Source organism: Chiloscyllium plagiosum, unplaced genomic scaffold (genome assembly GCF_037043375.1).
Source record: "Chiloscyllium plagiosum isolate Xiang-an unplaced genomic scaffold, Cpla_swu_hap1 HiC_scaffold_18, whole genome shotgun sequence".
Lineage (NCBI taxonomy): Eukaryota > Metazoa > Chordata > Chondrichthyes > Orectolobiformes > Hemiscylliidae > Chiloscyllium > Chiloscyllium plagiosum.
The window spans coordinates 13,460,267-13,483,736 of record NW_028270156.1 but is presented as its reverse complement, the minus strand read 5'-3'; the positions used below and the strand labels follow the sequence as shown (position 1 = coordinate 13,483,736).

At 41.1% G+C, this 23,470-nt stretch overlaps 1 protein-coding gene across 1 annotated transcript in view; it reads left to right on the top strand.

Annotated features, from left to right (window-relative positions):
• mettl15 (methyltransferase 15, mitochondrial 12S rRNA N4-cytidine) overlaps nucleotides 1–22,978 on the top strand; it is a 147,242-nt gene extending 124,264 nt beyond the window's left edge. The window contains exon 5 of the mRNA XM_043705437.2: nucleotides 21,388–22,978. Coding sequence (XP_043561372.1) covers nucleotides 21,388–21,824 — 437 coding nt within the window. The 3' untranslated portion in view covers nucleotides 21,825–22,978. The remainder of the gene's footprint in view (nucleotides 1–21,387) is intronic.
• Nucleotides 22,979–23,470: the final 492 nt, after the last annotated feature.

The window sequence follows — 23,470 nt, the reverse complement described above, 5'->3', positions numbered from 1 at the left end:
TGACCTGAAGCACAGTGATTTTACATACATGCTAAAATGGAAAATGAATTCATGTTTTTGCTATGAAGGGTCACCCAGCCAACACACAGTATCAATTATAAAGACAGCATATCTCTGATTTAATATTCCCGCTCCTCAACCTCCTCATGAATGCTGAGATTGGTAGCAGTAATAGTAGAACATGTCACAAATCTATACAACAAATCCCTCTAAATTGAAGGTAGCAATTGCTATAGGAGGAATTCTGCCCCAATACAAGAGCAGTGATGAGTCTGTTTGGAGAATATGGCATTATAAGAAAAATGAGGTTATTAAGCTCAAGAAACTAGTCCATTCACCCGTGGTTTGAACAGAGATATGGCAATCAGTGACGTGGGACCCTTTTGAATGCATTTATATTTTATTGTTACCTATTTTCACCTCACTTATATGCAGTTTGCTATTCTTCCATGCCATAGAAAGGAAGTAGATGAAAACATTCCTGACACAAAAGTCCAGGTAGGTGCCTGTCATCCCCAGCTCACAACCTGCACCTTTGGGCTTTCACCTTGGAGACCAGTCCCCAAAAATGCAGGGCACACTCCATAGATAGTGACTTGCTGCCCTCCCCAACCCCCACTGATGAAGTTCAGCATTGGACAAGCACCTGTCTCACCAAATTATTATGACATGTCTATGACCCACTTAGTATAAATTTATCTACTTCATGCTGCACTTTTCGAATGCACAGACACTTTTTATTGTAATGATACTGCCAGATTGCTTTGCACGCTGGGACTAACATCCATCATGCATCAGTGCACCTCAAGGCTCTTTGCTTACTTTCATAACACTCGCCTATTTTGTCTCTGCTTGAAACCCCATAACATTTTTGGCGTTTTGCAACCCTATTCAAAACTTACAGACGTTATCACTGAGATAACAATGATCAATTGGGTCAATGGGCTAAAGAATGGCAGATGGAATTTAATTTGGAGGTATTAAATGTGAGGTATTAAATTTTGGAAAAAACAACAAATGCAAGACTTATACAATGAAAAGTAGGGCCTTGAGCAGTGTTATAGAACAAAGAGACTTAGAGATTTAGGCACATGATGCTTTGAAATTTGCATCATTCATTGCTCAGACCATTTAGTATAGGAGTTGGGATGTCATGTTGAAGCTTTACAAGATGGTAATGAGACTACTTTGGAGCACTGTGTACAGTTCTGGTCACCATGCTACAGGAAGGGCATTATTAAATTGGAGAGGGTTCAGAGGTTTGAGATATAGGATAGGCTGGGTAGACTGTGATTTTTTTCACTGTAGTGTAAGAGGTTGAGGGATGACCCTAGAGGTTTGTTAAATCATGAGAGGTCTAGATAACTTGAATAGCAAAGGTTTTTTTGCCTAGGCTGGGGAATTCAAAACTAGGGTCCATATTTTTAAGCTGAGAGGAGAGAGATGTAAAAGGGACCTGAGGGTAACTTTTTCACACTGAGGGTGCTTTGTTTGTGGAATGCATTTTGATAATTGCATGAATAGGAAGAGTTTGGAGGGGTATGGGCAAGAGCAGGCACATAGGATTAGATTAGTTTGGGATTATGTTTGGTATGGACTGGTTGGACCAAGGGGTCTGTTTTTGTGCTGTATGACTCTATGACTCGAGGAAGTGGCAGATGCAGGTACAGTTACAACATTTATAAGACATTTGGACAGATAGATGAACAGGAAAGGTTTGGAGGGATATGTGCCAATCGCATGAGTTTAGTTTGGAAACTTGGTCGATATGGACTAATCACCAAAGGATATGTTTGCATTTGGTATCAGTCTATAACTGGCTGCTTTCAGGAATCCATTGGGGACTATTGCATGGCATCTCTCAGTTCTTAACCCACAAATGTGTCAAGGCTTTACTGATGCAATACGAGACAAATATCACAATTTCATCTCATTTTCCCCTGACCAGGTCAGTGCTGCAATTCAGGTAGGAACTTTGCCAACATATCTGGCTTCCCCCAGTTGCAAGGCTGTATAGAAAGTGCAGCACGTTGTGTTGAGAGCACTATATCATAACATGACAGACTTCAACAGAAAGGATTTGATTCCATCAATGTACACATCACCTATGATCATCCATATCCCACTTTGCAAAGTCTACCCTAGGTAAGGTTAAATTAGCACCATTTCCAACAGATCTGAATTGGGTGAATTGATCATTTATTTGATTAAGTTTGCTGCTGTTTGAAAGGTAAACAGCCCTTGCTAATTCTGAGAAGCAAATGCAGTTTTATGTTGGTTTGTTTTTCTTTTATATTTCCTGTTGTTAATAAAAGGTTTTCTTTTCAACTGTTGGAAGACTTTCTGCATTAAAGAGTGGTGAGTTATTATATTACGCTGGGCACTGAGATTCTCGACAAAGTTCTAATGTGGTTTCTCGCTAAGGAAGGGTAGCCTCTGTAACTTCATTGTTGTAGCTGCAGTTATAGTGATAGTCGATCAGACAGGTGACAATGAGAGGTAGTAATATGTTCACAATGTGGGCTCCTATTTGCAGTACAGTGTCAACCATACAAATTTAGAGGCTTTTTTTTGTCCCCTATCCCGTGCTGTGTGATGAATTGCTCATGGCTGGCAACAAAAACTAGGCTTCAAATTTAACACTAATGGTAAAACTCCCACAAGTTCCAGCAGTGGTGAGTGTGTTCATTGCTGGTGACTACAAGACAGCATGCGCACAGTGCCGCAGAGGTATCGTGCATATGTAATGAAGTTGAGGAGTGGACTATTTCATGCGAAAACTTACTTGAGCTCATGGAGGGTTTCCCCCAAAACTCCTTAAAGTTGATGCACAGCTGATATTTGGTATAATTCAGCCCCGTTTCACTTTTAAATGTGTGTTTATGATCTAGTCATTGTTGGTGCACTGCGTCAATCTAAATATCAGGCTAGAATGGGTAATGTTACTCGTTACTGTGATGATACCACAGCTACTGGTTATGGCTCATCACAACACACAGTTTGCTGACAGGTGTTATGTGCTACAACTAAAAGATATGCTGTAATATATAAACAATTTTAATTTTTTTATGAAGTGGTGCAGCACACAAGTATAATACTGTGGATACTGGAAATCTCAAATGAAAACAGGAAGTGCTAGAGAAACCCAGCAGGTCTGGCACCATCTTGGATAGAGAAACAGAGTCAATATCTTGTGTCCCATCACTCATGACTTGTGATGCTCAGGCATACAAGGCTACAGGTCAAGTGCTCAGAATTGGGATTAGCATAGTTAGGTGGTTGATCTTGATAGGTGCAGACGCAATGAGCCAAAAGTTTTTTTCTGTGCTGTGGATCTCTGCGACTGGAAAGCGAGAGTTCTGAAGAAGAGGCATGTTGGATTCAGACCTGCCAGATGTGCTGAATTTCTCCTTCAATTCCTCTTCTTACAATATTCCCCTAAATTAGTTCACCTCTAACCTGCAGTCAAAATTCAAACATGTTTTAAATCAAAACCCATACCTTGGCCCAGATTTTCACCGTGAAAAAGACTCTCCCTGCTGTTAGGAAAATGGCGTAAAATGTCAGAAATCCTAAATCCTACCCCAACATTGGTATTTCTCACCTCTCTCCTTCCCCCTCTCCCCAGGCTTCACCTTCAGCATAGACAATACTTTTCCTAACGGCTAACAGTTCTGATGAAGAGTTACCAGACTCAAAGCATTAAGCCAACTTTTTTTTCCCACAGATGCTGCCAGACCTGCTGAGTTTTGCCAGCAAATTCTGTTCTTGTTTCAGACCTCCAGCATGCACAGTTCTTTTTTGTATTTTAGTGCCGCTTATCAAATTGGTCTTTGATGGCCTGGTGTCTGGAGTGGGGAGATTAGACCGGGTTAGGACAGGTCTGTTCTTAGTGTATTTATTTTGGATAGCTGGAGCATATGAGGAGGATTCCTTTGGAGTGCGGAAGGTTATGCTTTCATTAAGGTGGGGGTCAGGGATCCTTGAGTTATGGAGTCATGTGCCCTTTGGAATTGTTAACATGGAAGAATATTGTGTGTAAAAGGTGTGCAAATTCCATTAATTGTTTTTCAATACATACAACAATGTCTTAAGGTCTGTGAAGACGACTTGTCAAAATGCTCTCCTCAATGCAAAATACTTTGTATTTTAGAACTTTAATGAATAAACTTCTGGTTTTTACCTGAGTCCATGGGTACTTATAAATACTGCTGAGTTTGTTTGGTAGATGATTGGGGGATAGAGTGATGCAAGGAAATAGGCCTAAATTAGTGAAGGCTGTAAGACCAACCAAATAGGAGGGCCAATAGGCCAGATGGAAAGTTGGGGTCACAGGAGATGGGTCAAAAGCATTGTATAGCATGAATGACACTACTGTGCTAGGACAGTGTCCTGGTAAATCGAGTAACTAGGGTTGTTGAGATGACTTTGAACTAAATTGGTGGAGTGGGGAGTTTCTTAAGAGAAGTTAAAAGGGGGTATGTAAGTTGGAATGGAGGGATTACAGGAGGGATTACAGGACAGCTACTTAGGCAAAATTACCCAGGAAAAGACGAGGTGTGCAAAGATTTGTTAAAATGATGAGGGGATGCCGATGTTGGACTAAAGTGGACAAAATTAAAAATCCTACAACACCAAGTTATAGTCCAACAGGCTTATTTGGAAATACTAGCTTTCAGAGCACAGCTGCTTTGTCAGGTAGCTCGTGGGGGAGGATCATAAGATGCAGAATGTTTAGTACAAGATCATGGTGCAGCTATTATGTGATTTTCTTATAACACGAGATTGCACAAGAACAAATCTATTGAGTTATATCAGAACTGACTGTCTATCACCATTCCTTCACCGTTAATGAGTCAGAATCCTGGAGCACCCTTTCTACAGCACTGTGGCAGCATTTGCGTCACACCAACTGCAGTGGGTCAAGAAATTGATATTCATCACCTCCTAACAGGGCACCAAGAATGGTGAAGAAACGCTTCCAATGATCTGCATATCTTGTGTGCAGCTTGTAGGGTCATCAAGGCATGTCGTTGTCATTTGGGGAGGTGAATGGTACATGGGAGCAGGATAGCAGTGGAGAGTCCTCATTAGAGTGGAGGATCTGCCAAGCTCAATCCATATGCTGACCTTAGGGAAAGTCATTGAAGTGGATTATTCTGGAAAGCAGCAGAAAACATGTGATTTTGTAGGTACCTCCAAAAGCACTTGTACCCAGTGGAAATAGATTGGAGTAATTTATCTCTTCATAATGGTGCAATGATGTCTCAAGCCTTATATTAATAACAATCTTGTCAGTATCTGCCCCACTTACAAACTATTGAGACAGAGGGCATATTTTTAAGGGGTTTTGCAAAAGAAGCGAAGGTGAGGTGAGAAAAAGCTTTTTCACTCAGCGAGTCATTAGGGTATGGGACACACCTCACAGATGCAATTGAGGTAATCAGGAGGACATTGGATAACCAGATAGAAACAGGTTACAGGGAAAAGGCAGGAGATTGCAATGAATTAAAAGCAGATGCTGCAGACGTGATCGACCAACTGACCTCCTTATGCATCATCATAATTCTTTGATAGAATATGGTTCAATTACTATTCCAAAAAAAAGATGAAATAAAGATATAAAGAAGTGAAATGTAATTAACCACTTTTGACGCTCTAGCCACATTTGGCATCAGAGAGTCCGAGCAAAACTGGGATCAGTAGAAGTTTGGGAGGAAAACTCTCTGCTGTTTGAAGTCATAAAGGAAGATGGTTTTGCTTGCTGGAGGTCAATCATCTCAGTTTCAGGATATTGCTGTAGGAATCCCTCAGGGTGATGGTCTCTGCACAATAATTTTCAGCTGCTTCATCGTGAACTTCCTTCCATCATGAGGGCAGAAGTGGGGGCATTTACTGATAATTGTGCATTGTTCAGCACCATTTGCAGCTCCTCAAATACTGAATAGTCTGTGCTTATGTTCGGCAGTGCCTGATTGCTATCCAGGCTTGGACTGATAAATGTCAAGCGTAGTGCTGGAAAAACACTGCAGGACTGGCAGCATGCGAGGAGCAGGAGAATTGACGATTCGGGCATCAGCCCTTCATCAGGAATTGAATGCCTACCTTGAAGAAGCTCTCTCAACTCCACTTGGACTGATCAACACCAAGTAAGATTCATGCTGCGAAAGTATCAGTGCTTCATCAGTGAACCCCCTTCCATCATAAGTGGGTATGTTTACGAATGATTGTATTGGTCAGAATCATTCAACCTCCTCAAATACTGAATACAGTAGAGCCCGACAGCGTGCAGGCTCATGGTGAAAAGTGGTGAGTGATGTTCACACCACACAGTGCCAAGCAATCACCATCTTCAACAAGACAGAATCTAACCATCTTCATTGATATTCATTGGAAGTATTTCCACGAACCCACCCCTTCATCTCCACCACCACCACCATCAGCATTCTGGGGGTTACCATTGAATAGAGACTTAAGTGGACCATCTATAGAAGAGCAAGTCAAGGGCTCAGCCTTTTAAGGCAAGTATCTCTTGAAAGTCAGAAGCTATGCAACACAAGTCAGGAGTGTGCAGAACTACATTTCACTTGCCTGGATGATTCCAATTCCAAAAACATTCAAGAAGCTAGACATCATGCAGACAAAGCAGCCTGATATATGAACACCCTGCCTATATGCCTTAAACATTCACTCTCTCTATTGCCGATGCACAGTGGTAGGAGTGTGCAGCATTTACCTGATGCGCTGCAGTAACTCACCAAGGCACCTTTTGAAAACACTTTCCAAACAAGTTCTCCTTCCAGCCAAGTTATTACATCACTGTATCTTCGCACTCATTGGATCAACATCATCTATTCCTGATGAAAAGCTTTTGCCCGAAACATCTATTTTCCTGCTCCTCGGATGCTGCCTGACCTGCTGTGCTTTTCCAGCACCACTCTGATCTAAACTTAGTGGATTGACAGCCTGGAATTCACTTCCTGCTGGTACTGTGGATGCATTTTACAAACAACAGTTTAAGGTCGTAGCTCACCATCATCTTGAGGACAATTAAGGAAGAGGAATAAATGCTGGCCTTGCTAACAATACTTATATCCATGATTGAATAAGTGAAACAACATGACTGCTAACTATTTGTCTAGTTTATCTTTGAAATGATAAACATACCTGCACACGTCAAAGAAAGTTGAGACTCTTGCGTCAAAATGTGTAGACATTATATCTTAGAAATAGACCAACCTGTCTAACCTGCTCATGTTACCATTTATCTGATGCATGATCAAATAGTTCTAATCACATCCCCTTTATCTCTATATCTGGAATTCTTTCCTTGCATGCACTTAATAATTTCAAATTGCTTTGCAAATGGTTGATCCCTACAAGCAAACGGAGATCATTTTTAAAACGTCAGGCAGGAATATATGTTTACAACTTTTATGCAGTTCTGATAATTTCATAAATCACCATGGATGATTTCTGCTCATCAGTTTCCTTGGTTACCAATTTTCCAGTACATGGCAATTATTCACATGCTTGTCTTGAGTCAGGAGTGGTGATATCAAACGTGGGAGCCCTATGCATCCCAGCTGAGAACAACTAACCCCACATGCATCATGGTTTGAGGCTGTAATCTTCCTTGTCAGCGTGTATCCTATTGTACAATAGTGACTACACTTCACAAAGTACTTAATTGGCTGCAAAATTCTTTGAAACAGCTGGAGGTTGTCAAAAACCTGATAGAAATGCAGTGTTTCTTAGAGGATTGAGATATTCACTTATTAAACTTTTCCCAGTAGAAATAATTTTGGAAAAATATTTATATTCAAAATCAGCAATATGGTGTATAAAAGAAGGGAGATTTTGCTAAAACTATGCAAAGTACTCGACACACCACAGCTGCCATACTGTGAACAGTTTTGGACCCCTTATCTTAAGCACTGAAGGCAGTGCAAAGAAGGTTCACTAGGGTGGTGCCAGGCATGGATGGACTGTCTTGCAAGGAGAGGTTGAGTAGATCTGTGAAATTCTGTACCACAGAGGACTATGAGACTGTGGGCCATTAACTATGTTCAGTGCTAAGGTAGATTTTAATCAGTCAGGGCATCAAGGGTTATGGAGAAAAGGCAGGAATCAATCATGATCTAATTGAATAGTGGAGCAGACTTGATAGGCTGAATGGCCTACTACCTCTCTTATGGAAAATGGCCTTATGGACTCTTCACTGCCGTCTAAAATGGTGAAACAGGTAATCAACGCTGATCTTGTCAACTACATTCCATGAAAGAAAATGAAAAATTAACAAGTTAATCATAATACAAATTTTAAGAACATAATAATAAATAATCTTTTGTTCGATTTTCTTGAAAACACTTTCAAGTTTTTGTTGTAAGATGAATGATGATTCGGTCACCTTAAGTGGGTATCACAATCAGTCTCTACTTTTTCAAGAGTACAGGTTTGTAAAGAAACACGATTAAAGTTATCATGCTCTTATTTATTTCTGTTGTCTTTTTATTTGTTCTTAAACAGAAGCTGCTAATGGCGTCATCACTGGCTCTAGAGAGTTACTGAGCCAGTAAGTGGGAGGGAATTGAATCAATATGCACAGTTGAAGTTGGAGCATGCTGTGGTTATGACTATTTCTCTATTGATGTGTAACTTCTAAACGTTGTCTTAGTAACTCTTCCCAGTACTAGGAGTAGAATCTGGATTCCCAGTCAGACATTCAATTATCAGCCCCGACTCAGTAATTCAACCGCCCTCATGTGATATTTGCTCTACTGGCCAAAAAGCTGAGTGCTTTCTGTTTGCTGTCATGGCTGAACTCTGTATTTTTGGATTGTAGCAGTGGTGAGGGGAGGGGGAGAGTGTGAATGGCTTTGGAGATGAGAAAACAACAGCAGAGCCACTAACGTCCTGGTAAACAGTCCTCCTGTTGTCTGTAATGAAACAGGTTCAGTGAAACAGTGAAAATACCCATATTCTATAACTTCGCACCCTCATGACTGAAGGAGAATATATTGAAGACAGACAAAGTGGATAAATATAACAAAAAAATCTTGTGCATCCATAACCGGTGGCACAGTGGTTAGCGCTGCTGCCTCACAGTGCCAGAGACCTGGGTTCAATTCCTGCCTCAGGCAACTGTCTGTGTGGAGTTTGCACATTCTCCCTGTGTCTGTGTGGGTTTCCTCCGGGTGCTCTGGTTTCCTCCCACAGTCCAAAAATGTGCAGGTCAGGTGAATTGGCCATGCTAAAATGCCCGTAGTATTGGGAGAAGGGGTAAATGTAGGGGAATGGGTCTGGGTGGGTTGCTCTTCGGAGGGTCGGTGTGGACTTGTTGGACCGAAGGGACTGTTTCCACACTGTTCGTTATCTAATCTAATCTAATAACATGCAGAATATTTCATAGTTTTGTTGATTGAAAATAATAGAATGAATATACAAGCCACAATATGTTTATGTTTTAGAAAGGAATCAGAAATATTCACAACAAATATACAATTTAATATTTTTCACTCCAATCTGAACTGAAATTCAGTGAACTTGAGAAGCAGCTCATTGCTAATGGTATTGATGAATTCTTATCATCCAAACGGTTGCAATTGGGTTGGAAAACAACCAACAGTATTGAACTCACTCAGAGAAATTTAAAAATGATTAATTTATTAATTATCTTATGCTCAAATGTCAGAGCTGATCTTTGGAATTCTTCATGGATTTCAAAGGCAGCTGAAAACCTGGTCTGAAAATTAATTTCCCTGCTGCTTTCACTGTACTGGAATACCTTAGTGAGCTGCAGCAGAGACTTTTCATTCATTCACAGGATGTGGAAATCACTGGCCAGGCAAGCATTTATTGCCCATCCATAATTGCCCAGAGAATAGTTAAATGTAACCACATTGCTAGAGTCTGGAGTCACATGTAGGCCAGACCGGGTTACAATAGCAGTTTCCCTCCCTAAACGATGTTAGTGAACTAGATGCATTTTACCAACAATTGGCAATGGTTTCATAGTCACCATTAGACTCCAGGTATTTATGGAATTCAAATTTCACCATCTGTTGCAGCAGAATTCGAAACTGGGTCCCCAGAATATTACCTGGGTCTCTGGATTAATATTCCTGATGAAGGGCTTTTGCCTGAAACGTCGATTTTGCTGCTTCTCAGATGCTGCCTGACCTGTTGTGCTTTTCCAGCACCACTCTAATCTTGACTGTCTGGATTAATAGTCCTGCAATAATGCCACTAGATTATTGCCTGCCCCAAATATAGTGATTATTCCTGAGGTTTTGCACATAGTTTTACATAAATTTAACTTAAAATTACTCACCCATTGCTTCCTGGACTGAATTAATGTTTTAGAAAGTACTGTTTTTTGGGACACGAGAGATATAAATGCTTCAGACTTTGAGAGTTCAACCTATTATGGATGTTATTTTGTAACCTAACTGTTTAATTTGCCACAGCCCCGACTGAACAATTAAGGAATGCTAAAATGCTTCCTTTTACAGTTTGAGAAAATTCAGGTGCACTTTCAATATTTTGAAATGGTGGAAGTCATTTTTCAAAGTTTAATTAAGTTATTGTTTTTGTTTAAAAATTCTTTTTTATAATTATTCTCCTGTCTTTGGCTCAAGAAGCACATATTTCTGAATTTGTGACTCTCAAAACCTGCAGAATTTTGAACCCAAGACCCTTGTTTTGTAGTTCTAAACTAGAAATAGAGAAAATGCTTTGGACTACAACATCAAAAAAAAAGTTTTGTACTTTTACACTTGAGGCTGAACATTTAAAGTCAATGTTCAACAGCATTGGATAAGAATGATGTTGGATAAGAATACAAACACACTCCTTGTTTCAACACTGTTTGATGTACTGACAGTAAGCACAATTATTATTTTCCACTCTGTCCAACATTCACAAATCCTTTTATTATTTTTAAATTAATAAAATATGAACAGGTTGTAGTTGTGTAAAAATGCAAAGCTGGAATTGGAATTTTTTGAAAAACCTTTTTAAAGAGCTTGAGAATGTTCAAGTTTCAGAACACCTTTCGTAATAGGGTTTTCATGGACAGTACAGTTTTTAAGAAATGTCGGCTTGTAACGATAGTGACTGGCATATGAAATATCAACTTTCAACTTTCATAATCTGATTTTAGCATCTGAAACCTTCATCTGCTACAATAGTTTTCAAGAAGTACAAAACAGGGACTTGAAATGGCCACCGATTGAGGCAAATTCAGGAAATCGATGTGGAGGAAACAATCTGTCTGAACTGCAATGACCGTTTGAACTAAAAATATTGAAACTAGTCAACAGAGACAGGTGTCAAGATGCTCTCACCTCTTGCTTTGACCAACACTTTTGTGAGAAGTTGCACCAACTGGACATGAAAGGGTTGTCTCCAACAATCCAGCTTGGAAAGCTGATAGAGCTAGACTTGTGAATACACAACTAAGTCACATTTCAGTCGCTACTTGACAGAGCAGCAGACAGGAAGAAGATGGATTGGTAACAGTAAGAACTAGAAGACTCCTCCCTATTTCCTTCTCATCTGTTTGAAAGCCGGCAATGTGGCAAAACAAATCATAGAAACTGCTGTTTACTGGAACTGAAGGATCTACAAATTTTGCTATACCTGAGATACAAGTCATCAACTACCAAGACCTCAGGTTAAATTGTAAAAACTCAAGGACTTCAAAACCTTCTAAACTCATGCTTTTTTATGTTCCTCAAGCAAAAACAGAAATTGCTGGAGAAGCTCAGTAGGCCCGGCAGCAGTGTGGGAAGAAAGCAGAGTTAATCTTTCAAGTCTGGTGACTCTTCATCAGAACTCTTTTTCTTCCTACTGTCTTACCTCCCCAATCTTTTTAAAACTTTACATCTGTGCTTGTGTCTGTTGGATTTTGCATTTTATTATTTTTCATAGTTAGTTGGTAATAAAATTCTAAGCTTTAAATAGATTCTTTCTTTTTAACTAATGTTACATTTTAATTGAAATATGATAAAACTACAGAATAAAATAATTTAAAACCGTTGTCGCAGCAAAACAAAAGGATTTTTAAAATGTCCCCTCTTTACCTGGATGTAGCATGCCGTTGAAGGTGTAGGTTTGCCAGAGGTTAGTGAATTTGTGTCAAATCCAAACAGAAGTTGAAAATTGCCTTTCCAACTGTCCTTTCCTTTTCTGGGAGTCAGAGAAATTAACTTCCTAATTCATAAGTGAATGAAAAAAGAAATTATCTAGAAATTGTCACCAGTCACAGCACTGAAGCAGCTTTCACTAATGTCGCAATTAATGTGTCATGTGGCTATGACAAGAATAAACATTCCCTCCTTGTTTTTGTGACCTTCTGAAGTGTCGATCATGTCATCCTCCTTGAAGCCTCTCCACAATCTTCAAGCTAGACAGAACTGTTCTTTCCTGCTTTTTTGGTTTAACTGTTAATAAGATGTTGAAAGACCATTGAATATATGGGATTAATGGTGCAACCAGTCAAAAGCACATACTGGCTGAAGCCAAACTGGACTTCAAGCATGCACTACAACTGGCTTTATCATTGGAAAATGTGACAAGTGTAGCATATGAGTTGCAAGGTGTTCTGGTGGCAGTGGGCACCCTCAGCAGTCTGACTGATCTTGGGGAACACCACACGTGTGAACGCAATTGCATAGCCTCGCTCAGGGCACACCCTGAACAGAGGGACTGTAGGTTAGCCCACAGCAGACCCCAAAACAAAGCCAAGCCTCGGCCAAATGGTTACAATTTTCTTTGGGCTCCAGGCCGGCAAGCCGTCCATGTAGCTGCCAGTAAGCAGACTCGAGACAGCAAGAGTCCCACTAGACCTAAATTCAATAAGAAAACTCATGGGCTGGTATCCAGAGAAGTGAACACCTTGAGAAGTCCACCTGTATCTAGTTTGGAACAGTTAAATTGCTTAGCAACATCCAAATCAGAATCAGTCAAAATAAACATCTGGTCACCCAGTTCTAATGACGGTCGATACTGACACAGCTGTATCAGTGATCGCAGAACCAGTCTTTAACAAAATTCACTCTGGACTCCAATCTTTATGTTTGCACAAGACCTCAGTAGACGGAGAATCTATACCAAGGAACCTTTACAGATTAAGGGTACAACTTTGATTCTGGTCTCTTACGAGAGGCAGCTGATTCAATTACCACTGATTGTAGTAAACGGCTTGGGCTGAAGCTTGATGAGGCAAAATTGGTTGAGAAAGATTCACCTGGACTGGCTCAACATTTTTTGATTAGAAAATGACTATCTGAGTGAAGTTCTAATTAAATAACTGGAATTTTTTTAGGAAGTTCTAGAGACTATCAAAGAAGCCAAGGCCACCTTGAATGTTGACCAGGAAGTAATTCCATGACTCTGCAAGGGGCTCGCTCAATGCCATTTGCTTTACCGGCAAAAGTAGAGGCTGAAATCAGAAGGCTGGAAAGCAAAGGATTCATCAAACCAGTCCTGTTTGTGGAATGGGCAGCACCTGTCATACAAATTGTTAAGCCTGACAGGTCGAGTCACCTTTGTGGGGATTTTAAACAAATGGTAAACTGCTTTTTACAGCTGGATAAATATCCAGGCCCTTGCAAAGAGGATTTATACGCAGCACTGGCAAGAAGGCTGTCCTTCACAAAGCTGGCCATGAGCCATGCGTACTGGCAGTTGTGGTCAGATGAGGATTCCTAGAAGTTTGCAACAATTAATACACATAAAGTTTTGCACCAATATACAAGACTGCAATTTGGCAGTGGATAACGGAGGATATTTTACAAAGTCCACCCCAGGTCACATTTATCTAGGTGATGTGCTCATCACAGAGACCAGTAAAGAGCACTTAAAGAACTTGGACATGGTCCTTAGATGTTTCCCCCAAATCAGTGTTCACCTTAGAAGGGGAAAATGTATGTTCAAGGCACTGCAAGAAACTTACTTGGGCTACAGAGTCAAAAAGACTGGGTTATACCTGTTGGAAGATAAAGTGAGGGTGATTAAAGGTGCCCCGTTTGTCACATCTGTACTGAAGCTTAAGCCCTTCCTTGGGCTGGCAAATTATTGTGGAAAGTTCATACGTAATCTGCCTCCATCCTGACACCTTTGTATCAACCCTTAAAAAAAATGGTCAGCCTTGGAAATGGTCACATAGCCAAGCCATAGCTTCAAAAAAGTGAAGAAACAATGATTATCCTCGAAGGTGTTGGCACACTATAATCCCAAGTGAGATCTGCTATTAATATGCGATGCTTCCCTGTATGGCATCAGGGTAGCATTAGTTCATAGCTGGCCCAGTGGAGAGGAACCCCCAATAACATATGCATCCATGACTTTGTCTAAAGCAGAGCGTATATACACCCAAATAGAGAAGGACGTTGGTGCCCATGTTTGGAGTCAGAAAGTTCCACCATTACCTTTTGCAGGCATAAATTTGTAATAACAACGGACCACACACCCTTGCTAGGTCTACTTTTAGAGGACAAAGCAGTGTTGCCCATAGGTTAAAAACAATGACTGCAGATGCTGGAAACCAGAGTCTAGATTAGAGTGGTGCTGGAAAAGCACAGCAGTTCAGGCAGCATCCGAGGAGCAGTAAAATCGAAGTTTCGGGCAAAAACCCTTCATCAGGAATAAAGGGAGAGAGCCTGAAGGGTGGAGAGATAAATGAGAGGAGGGTGGGTGGTGGGGAGAAAGTAGCATAGAGTACAATAGGTGAGTGGGGGAGGGGATGAAGGTGATAGGTCGGTGGGGAGGGTGGAGTGGATAGGTGGAAAAGAAGATAGGCAGGTAGGACAAGTCATGGGGACAGTGCTGAGCTGGAAGTTTGGAACTGGATTGAGGTAGGGGAAGGGGAAATGAGGAAACAGTTGAAGTCCACATTGATGCCCTGGGGTTGAAGTGTTCCGAGGCGGAAGATGAGGCGTTCTTCTTCCAGGCGTCTGGTGGTAAGGGAGCGGCGGTGAAGGAGGCCCAGGACCTCCATGTCCTCAGTAGAGTGGGAGGGAGAGTTGAAATTTTGGGCCACAGAGCGGTGGGGTTGATTGGTGCGGGTGTCCCAGAGATGTTCCCTAAAGCGCTCTGCTCGGAGGTGTCTAGTCTCCCCAATGTAAAGGAGACCGCATCGGGATCAACAGATACAATAAATGATATTGGTGGATGTGCAGGTAAAACTTTGGATGTGGAAAGCTCCTTTAGGGCCTTGGATAGAGGTGAGGGAGGAGGTGTGGGCGCAGGTTTTGCAATTCCTGCGGTGGCAGGGGAAGGTGCCAGGATGGGAGGGTGGGTCGTAGGGGGGCGTGGACCTGACCAGGTAGTCACGGAGGTAACGGTCTTTGCGGAATGCGGAAAGGGGTGGGGAGGGAAATATATCCCTGGTGGTGGGGTCCGTTTGGAGGTGGCAGAAATGTCTGCGGATGATTTGGTTTATGCGAAGGTTGGTAGGGTGGAAGGTGAGCACCAGTGGGGTTCTGTCCTTGTTACGGTTGGAGGGGTGGGGTCTGAGGGCAGAGGTGCGGGATGTGGATGAGATGCGTTGGAGGGCATCTTTATCCACGTGGGAAGGGAAATTGTGGTCTCTAAAGAAGGAGGCCATAGCTTCAGGCCAAATTCAACAGTGTGTTCTAACACTAAGTGCGTATAATTATTTATTTATTGTCACTTGTACTGAAGTACAGTGAGAAGCTTTGTTTATGAACAAGACTGGGAGATCAAAGTAAGCAAGGATGTACAGAGCAAAAGATTTAGACAGAGACATACAAGTAACATTGCACAGGTTGTACAAGAGAGATGAACCTTAGCAAGACCAACATTATTTAAGGCTAGAGAGTCCATTCAATAGTCTAATAATGGCAGGGAAAAAGCTGTCCCTGGACCCACTGGTGCATGTTTTCAGTCTTCTGTATCTTCTGCAGGATGGAAGAGATTGTAGGAGATCATTACCAGGGTGTGAAAGGTCTTTGATGATGTTGACAGACTTTCTGTGGCAGCAAGCTGTGTAAATGGAGTCTGTGGAAGGAAGGTTGGCACCTCTGATGACCTGGGCTGTGCCCACCACCCTGTGTAGTTTCTCACGGCAGAGCAGTTGCCATACCAAGCTGTTATGCACCTGGTCAGTATGTTTTCAATTGTACATCTGTAGAGGTTGGTGAGGGTTCTTATGGATGGGCCAAATTTTCTGAGCCGCCTGAGGAAGAAGAGGCATTGTTGTGCCTTCTTGACTGTCACAACTACATGGGAAGACTAGCACAAGTTGTCATTCAATGTCACTCCGAGGAACCTAGTGCTGTCAACCCTCTCAAACTCTGCTCTGTTTATGTAGGTGTGAGCGTGTTCTCCTTTCTTAGTAAAGTCAATGACCAGTTCTTTAGTTTTGCTGGCGTTGAGAGAGAGGGTGTTTTTGTTGCGCCATGACACCAAATTATAAGTTGAAGCACCATCTGGGTGGCTAAGTAGCAAATGTGGTTGCATTGAGATGACTCCCACTTGCAGGTACACCATCAGTGGAACTACCACGAAAAGAGTCCGAAATGGTTTTGAATTTTCTGGAAGCACAGCTGGCAATATCAGATAATAGACAATAGACAATAGGTGCAGGAGTAGGCCATTCTGCCCTTCGAGCCTGCACCACCATTCATTATGATCATGGCTGATCATCCTTAATCAGTATCCTGTTCCTGCCTTATCTCCATAACCCTTGATTCCACTATCCTTGAGAGCTCTATCCAACTCTTTCTTAATGAATCTAGAGACTGGGCCTCCCCTGCCCTCGGGAAGAGCATTCCATACAGCCACCACTCTCTGGGTGAAGAAGTTTCTCCTCATCTCTGTCCTAAATGGTCTACCCCGTATTTTTAAGCTGTGTCCTCTGGTTCGGCACTCACCCATCAGCGGAAACATGTTTCCTGCCGCCAGAGTGTCCAAACCTTTAATAATCTTATATGTCTCAATCAGATCCCCTCTCAGTCGTCTAAACTCAAGGGTATACAAGCCCAGTCGCTCCAGTCTTTCAGTGTAAGGTAATCCCGCCATTCCAAGAATTGACCTCGTGAACCTACGCTGCACTCCCTCAATAGCCAGAATGTCTTTCCTCAAATTTGGAGACCAGAACTGCACACAGTACTCCTGGTGTGGTCTCACCAGGGCCCTGTACAACTGCAGAAGAACCTCTTTGCTTCTATACTCAATTCCTCTTGTTATGAAGGCCAGCATGCTATTAGCCTTATTCACTACCTGCTGTATCTGCATGCTTACCTTCATTGACTGGTGTACAAGAACACCCAGATCTCTCTGTACTGCCCCTTTACCTAAATTGATTCCATTTAGATAGTAATCTGCCTTCCTGTTCTTGTCACCAAAGTGAATAACCATACATTTATCCACATTAAACTGCATCTGTCATGCATCTGACCACTCACCTAACTTGTCCAGATCACCCTGCAATCTCCTAATATCCTCCTCACATTTCACCCTGCCACCCAGCTTAGTATCATCAGCAAATTTGCTAATGTTATTACTAATACCATCTTCTATATCATTAACATATATTGTAAAAAGCTGCAGTTCTAGTACTGATCCCTGTGGTACCCCACTGGTCACTGCCTGCCTGGAGTGATTGTCCCGAGCAAAGGTTGCTGCTAGAAACTGGCTAAACTCAACCAGGGCTAAACTCCACCTGATGAAGGATCTTGCCCGAAACGTTGATTCTTCTGCTACTCGGATGCTGCCTGACCTGCTGTACTTTTCCAGCACCACACTCTAGACTCTGATCTCCAGCATCTGCAGTCCTCACTTTTACCAGCAGGGAATTTGCGCATTTGCTAAAATTGAATGGCATTTTGACACATAAGGACAGCTCCATACCATCCATTACCCAATGGTCTGGCAGAAACAGTAGTCCAAACTTTGAAGGTAGGCTTAAAGAAACAGCCTACAGCTTCACTAGACACCAACAGTCACAGTTCCTGTTCGATTACAGGACCACCCCTCACGAAACTACAGAGGTAGCTCCGGCAGAGTTGCTAATGGGGAGAAGACTCCACACCTGGTTAAATCTGATCTTACCGGAATGGAGGATAATGATGAAATGGCATCAGGAACACCTCTGCCAGACACATGACTCCGCTAAGCGAGAGAGACAATTTACCTCAGGGGATGAAGTTTGGTGTAGGGACTGTGGCCCTGCATGGATAAGAGACATGGTCAACATGAGGCCAGCTGCAGTGATGGCCAAAGTTCAGGTCAGTGCGATGGTCCTGAACCATCTCATGGACCATGTGAAAGCTGCAAATTCACAAAGGAGTCTGGAGCAAAATGTGCTCAGCCTCTTGACTGCCTTTCCAAGTGTTCTAGAGCCCATGGGTTCTCACTGTTTGGGAAGTGTTGAACAAATCTCAGATTCTGAGATGGACACAGTAACTGTTGCTGCCTCATTGCCTTTGCCACCTGAGGAAGAGAATGAATTTCTTTCAAGACGCTCCAGATGCAAGAGGTGAGCTACTGTGCATTACAAGCTGCCCATATCTGAGGCAGAGTCAGAGGAACCTGAGCTGGTGCTAAAATGTCCCAGGAAGAGCTACACGATAAAGAACTGGCCAGTGTCCTTCGACTCAGAGGGGGAACGGTGTACTGATTGTAACAAGGTCAGCTAGATGGACTTCATAGAATATGTGTTCCCTGATTGGGGCTATTAAGCTTGTTCAATCCGGGAACCCTGTCTGACAGATAAAAACAGAAGTATCTGACATGCTGACAAGGTTGTACCAGAGTCAAGGATTTTCTGTGTGTAAATAAAGGATGACTTGATGACAGGATACCAGCCTCTGTGGAGTTATTTGACTCATGGTCAGCAGTGTTGGCCAGGGATGGAGTTGCAAACAAACCAGTTAAATTAAAGTAATTTTTAAAAACGCAGTCGGCAACAGACAAAAACACTGTGACATGGCAGTTCAGGGTGGTCAGGTCAAACACAGCCATCAAAATGAGAGTGTCACTTACAATATTTGGCAATCTGGCTTTAAATGGTGGCAATCTTTACTGAGATTTCTGAACATTGATATGATTTGATTTAATTTATTGTAGTCGCGTGTACATTAAAAGCTTTGTTTGCAAGTAGTAGAGGCAGATCATAATAAGAAGCAAGGACATACAGATCATAGGGTGTTTAGACACAGTGAGGCACACAGGTCACACTGCACAGGAGGTGCACAATGCAAGATCACCCCTAGTTTAAATGCTCAGTAAATAAGGTGAGGTGCTTTAAAACAGCACGGGGCATATTTAATGGACCACTTTGCACTAAACAACAGGTTTAAAAAAATCAATGAGGCCTGTAGAAACTCTTTCTTAAACTATTTGAAAACACTTGCTATCCTAGAATCAGATCTGTGTCAAGCAGACTGAGGCTTGTTAGCTGATCCTCAAATACATTACCATTGGACAGATAAATGAAGTTCCGACATTCAGAACTCAAAAGTACTTGCTAATAACTTGTGTGGTCATGCACATATCTTATATAATCAACTGCTATACATTCTTTATATTAAACAGTTTGTCTGTGCTTAAATTTAATGTGGTGATACATTTTAAAAGATGTTCCAGTTAGAAGAGCTTGGTTTCTATATTGAAATGCTTAATTGTTTACTTAACTTTAAAGCTAGTAATTGCAGTTTTTTAAAATCAAATTTTGCTTTCTTTAAAGTACAATTAAGCACAAAATAGAAGGCCATTTTACTCTGCAGCACTATCACCTCATTTCGATGGCCAAATTTAAAATAACATGTTGGGGTAAAAATTATTAGTGTTTGAAATGTAGTGCTCTGCAAAAGTTCTACATATGTGCATGAATTAAAAACAGCAAATACTACTCTTGCTATTACATGGAAGAATTTATTTTGTTACAGCTGCATTTTAAATTGAGCATAATAATTGCACACCAAAACACAATATATATGGCCGATTAATTGTTTGTTTCTCAGCAAGCACTTAATTTCTTTTCTGTTTGTGTTGAATCTCCGAGGCAGTATTTAAATTTTATTGCGCATTCTGTTGTAGTGAAAATTATTTTTACTTAATTATCAATAAAGTAACTTCAGTGTAGAATGGTTTGTGTTTGACTTTATTCAGTTCAATGAGTGTGCATTGCCCCCACTTTGATCTTGTAGTACAAAAGAAAAATTGAGTTTGTCAAAGTAGCTTTCTAGTGAGTCTATTATCTTCAGATCACTTCATGACAAGCATAAAAGTGAATCTGTTGTGTCACATTATTATGAACTGCCTTCAGAATAAGGGAGGATAAACTGTAAAATCCCACAGTTTATGTTCATGCCTAATCTGCTGATCTGAAAATATCTGTGCAGGAAGAATGCAGTTGTAGGTAAAATTAATTTAAAGTACCTGTACCATGTACTTTTAATTGGTAGCTGATGCAATCACGTTCCATAATTTCACTTTTCACATCCGATAGTTGGTTTTGTTGTTAACCTCAAGAACTGAGTGGAATCACAGGTATTGAACAGCTGTTGAATGATCAAATGCTCTGATTTCAGTAGCATTGAGATCTCTACAGCAATTACAATGCAATAGGTTAGGCGTAGTAGGGACACCAGGAACAAACTTGAACAGTGTGACAGAATATGACTGGACTGAAAGGACACACGATAAGAATGGGTGCGTGTGCTCTCTCTCCTACATTTTAAATTTGATTAGCATTTGAAATTCTTCATGATGTGCATCATTATCATTTTTGAACTGCTTAGTAAGACATTAGATAGAAAAAGTTGACTGCAGTATGACCCATACCAATAAAATTAGATGTGCATTGTATTTTCCGATCTACATATTGCATATTTTAATCATTGCTAAAAATGAGACATGAAGTCGAAGCTCTTCACCTTGCATTCAAGAAACCAAACATAGAAGGGGGGTGGGGGAGCACCAATTTTTAAGTATGAGATGAAGGTGTTGATTTGATAAACCTTGGCTAACATGGAGATGCAGCAGGAATTGTTAATCTCACTGACGAAACTCCGATCAGGCTGGTGGACTCTGATTAGCCAGGACATTGCCATGGAGAATGCAGCAGGGATTGACAAGATCCACAATGCTTTTCGCAGTGCAAAAGATGCGATGTATGGCCTTTGCCTGTCTAAGTTTGTTTAATTTTGTCACAAGTTCTGCTTGTTGTGTGTGAGACAAAATGCTTTGATTTTGTGTCGCATTGGTAATGTTCTGTGCTACAAAATAATTAATTAATCATATTTTGTTTCCCAAGATGTACCATGTATGGAGACTATTTTTATTAAACAAACTTTATTTTAACTTTGCTTCAAAAACATGATTTTTTTTTCTTTTTGTTTCTGGATATCACAGGAGCATTTCCAGCAGCAGCAATGTACGCTCGTAAAGACCTGCTTCAGAGACCTGCACATGTGGCAACCAAAACGTTCCAAGCCTTGCGAATCTTTGTGAATGATGAATTGAATGAGTTGTATAAAGGACTTAAAACAGCTCAGAAATTCTTGAAACCTCAAGGCCGCTTGGTTGTGTTAACATTTCATTCACTTGAAGACCGCATTGTGAAACGTTTTCTGCATGGTATTGACATATCTGAGAAATTCAACCAAAGTGCAAGGCAAAAGATTAGACAAGGACTTAGAAAACAGGAAGAGGATGGCTCATCCCACCCTGAACAGACAATCTTGAATTGGTCACACACTCAGAAGAAAGTGTTGACCCCGGGCCCGGGGGAAGTTCATGAAAATCCACGTGGGCGTTCTGCAAAGCTTAGAGCTGCCATAAAACTGTGATAGTCAAAGTTTATGAACATTTTCTTAATATCCCCAGGCTAACAGAATTTGACATGGACGTGTTTTTGTAACATTCAGTGAAAATGTTGATAAACAAAGATGTCATCTCATTGTTGCTGATATAAAAACATTCAAAATTGGAAGTGAGAGATTTAAATGTGATTAAATGGTATGATTGTTATTTAAGACCCACTGGAACAATGGAGACCTGCCAAAGCGGTGAGTTAAGCATTAGCCTTCCATCTCTAGGACATGAGTCGAAATCTGCCCAAAACTGATTGGATGAGTCACCCCAATGGGCGAAACTTGATAATGTCCCTGAAGAGTCAGTGGGTTATGCAGGGAAATGGCCAAGTCTAGCACTGAGGGAGGAGGATACTCTTCTTGGATGTAGGCTCAGATACATTATTGGGCCAGAGAAAAGGGTGTTTCAAGATCCAACCTGATTGGATGCTGTCATTGGAGTCCAAAGAAAGCATGTTCTATTTCTCACACGAACATCCTTAACCTTTTCTTATGCAAAATTTGCTAAGGGAATCAGTAGAATGGAGAGTATTCAAAGATTAAATGCTTATTAAAGATGTGATGAACCTTTATATTCTTGGAAGTGATATTGGTCCGTGAACACTAAATTAGTGAAGCATGGAAGTTTGGCAAAGCATTCCTTTGTATTATGCATCTCTGGGATCTCTCACAGCAGATAGAAAAGACTACATGCGAACAGACTCCTTTGGAGAAAAATGCTAATGAATTTAGAGATTTTCATAGGTTTAAAATATTTGAAATGTAAACTACATCTTAATGTATGCCCCTAATTTTGGTCAGTTATATTAATGCTGTGACTTGTATGTGTAAGATGTTGTGAATGTGCTCCAGGATGTTTGGTCACAAGTGTAAAAACTAATAATTGTGAACACCTTGTTGACACTGCACCTGCAGAAATTTTGCAGTGTTAATGCACTATTTATTTGGTGTATTGTGCTAGTGTTGTTAGTTTCTCCTCTTTTCCACATTCTGGATCTTACAACTTGACAGGACAGAAACCTCTTTATGGATGGCTCTTACTGTGATGTTTTTACTATTTTGGGAAATTCATGGCCTGTTCTCGGCGCATATTTCCCTTTTCGAAATAAAGTTTGTATATTTTACTTCCAGCAAGTTCCTTGCAGGCCTGTTTGGCTCCGCTGGTAAAGCATAAGATGTGTAATTTCAGGGTTGTGGGTTTGAGCCTCATATTGGTGCTGTCAGCTGACAGTCTGTAAGGTAATCGAGGAAGGTTTTTTGAAATTAGGGAAGGGGCCATTCTAGACCTTGTATTGGGGAATGAGCCTGGCTAGGTGATCAACGTTTCAGTGGGGGAATATTTTGGGAGCAGCAATCATAATTTGATAAGTTTTAGGATAGTTGTGGATAAGGATAAGACTGATCCTCAGATGAAACTGCTAAATTGGGGGAAGGCTAATTCAACAGTATTAGACAGGAATGGGAGAAATTAGATTGGGGCAGCTGATTGAGGGTAAATCCATATCTGACTTATGGGTGTCTTTTAAAGGCCAGTTGATCAGAGTTTAGGACCAGCGTGTTCCTCTGAGGATTAAAGATAGGATGGGAACCCTAGATGACAAGAGATCTTGAAAGTTTAGTCA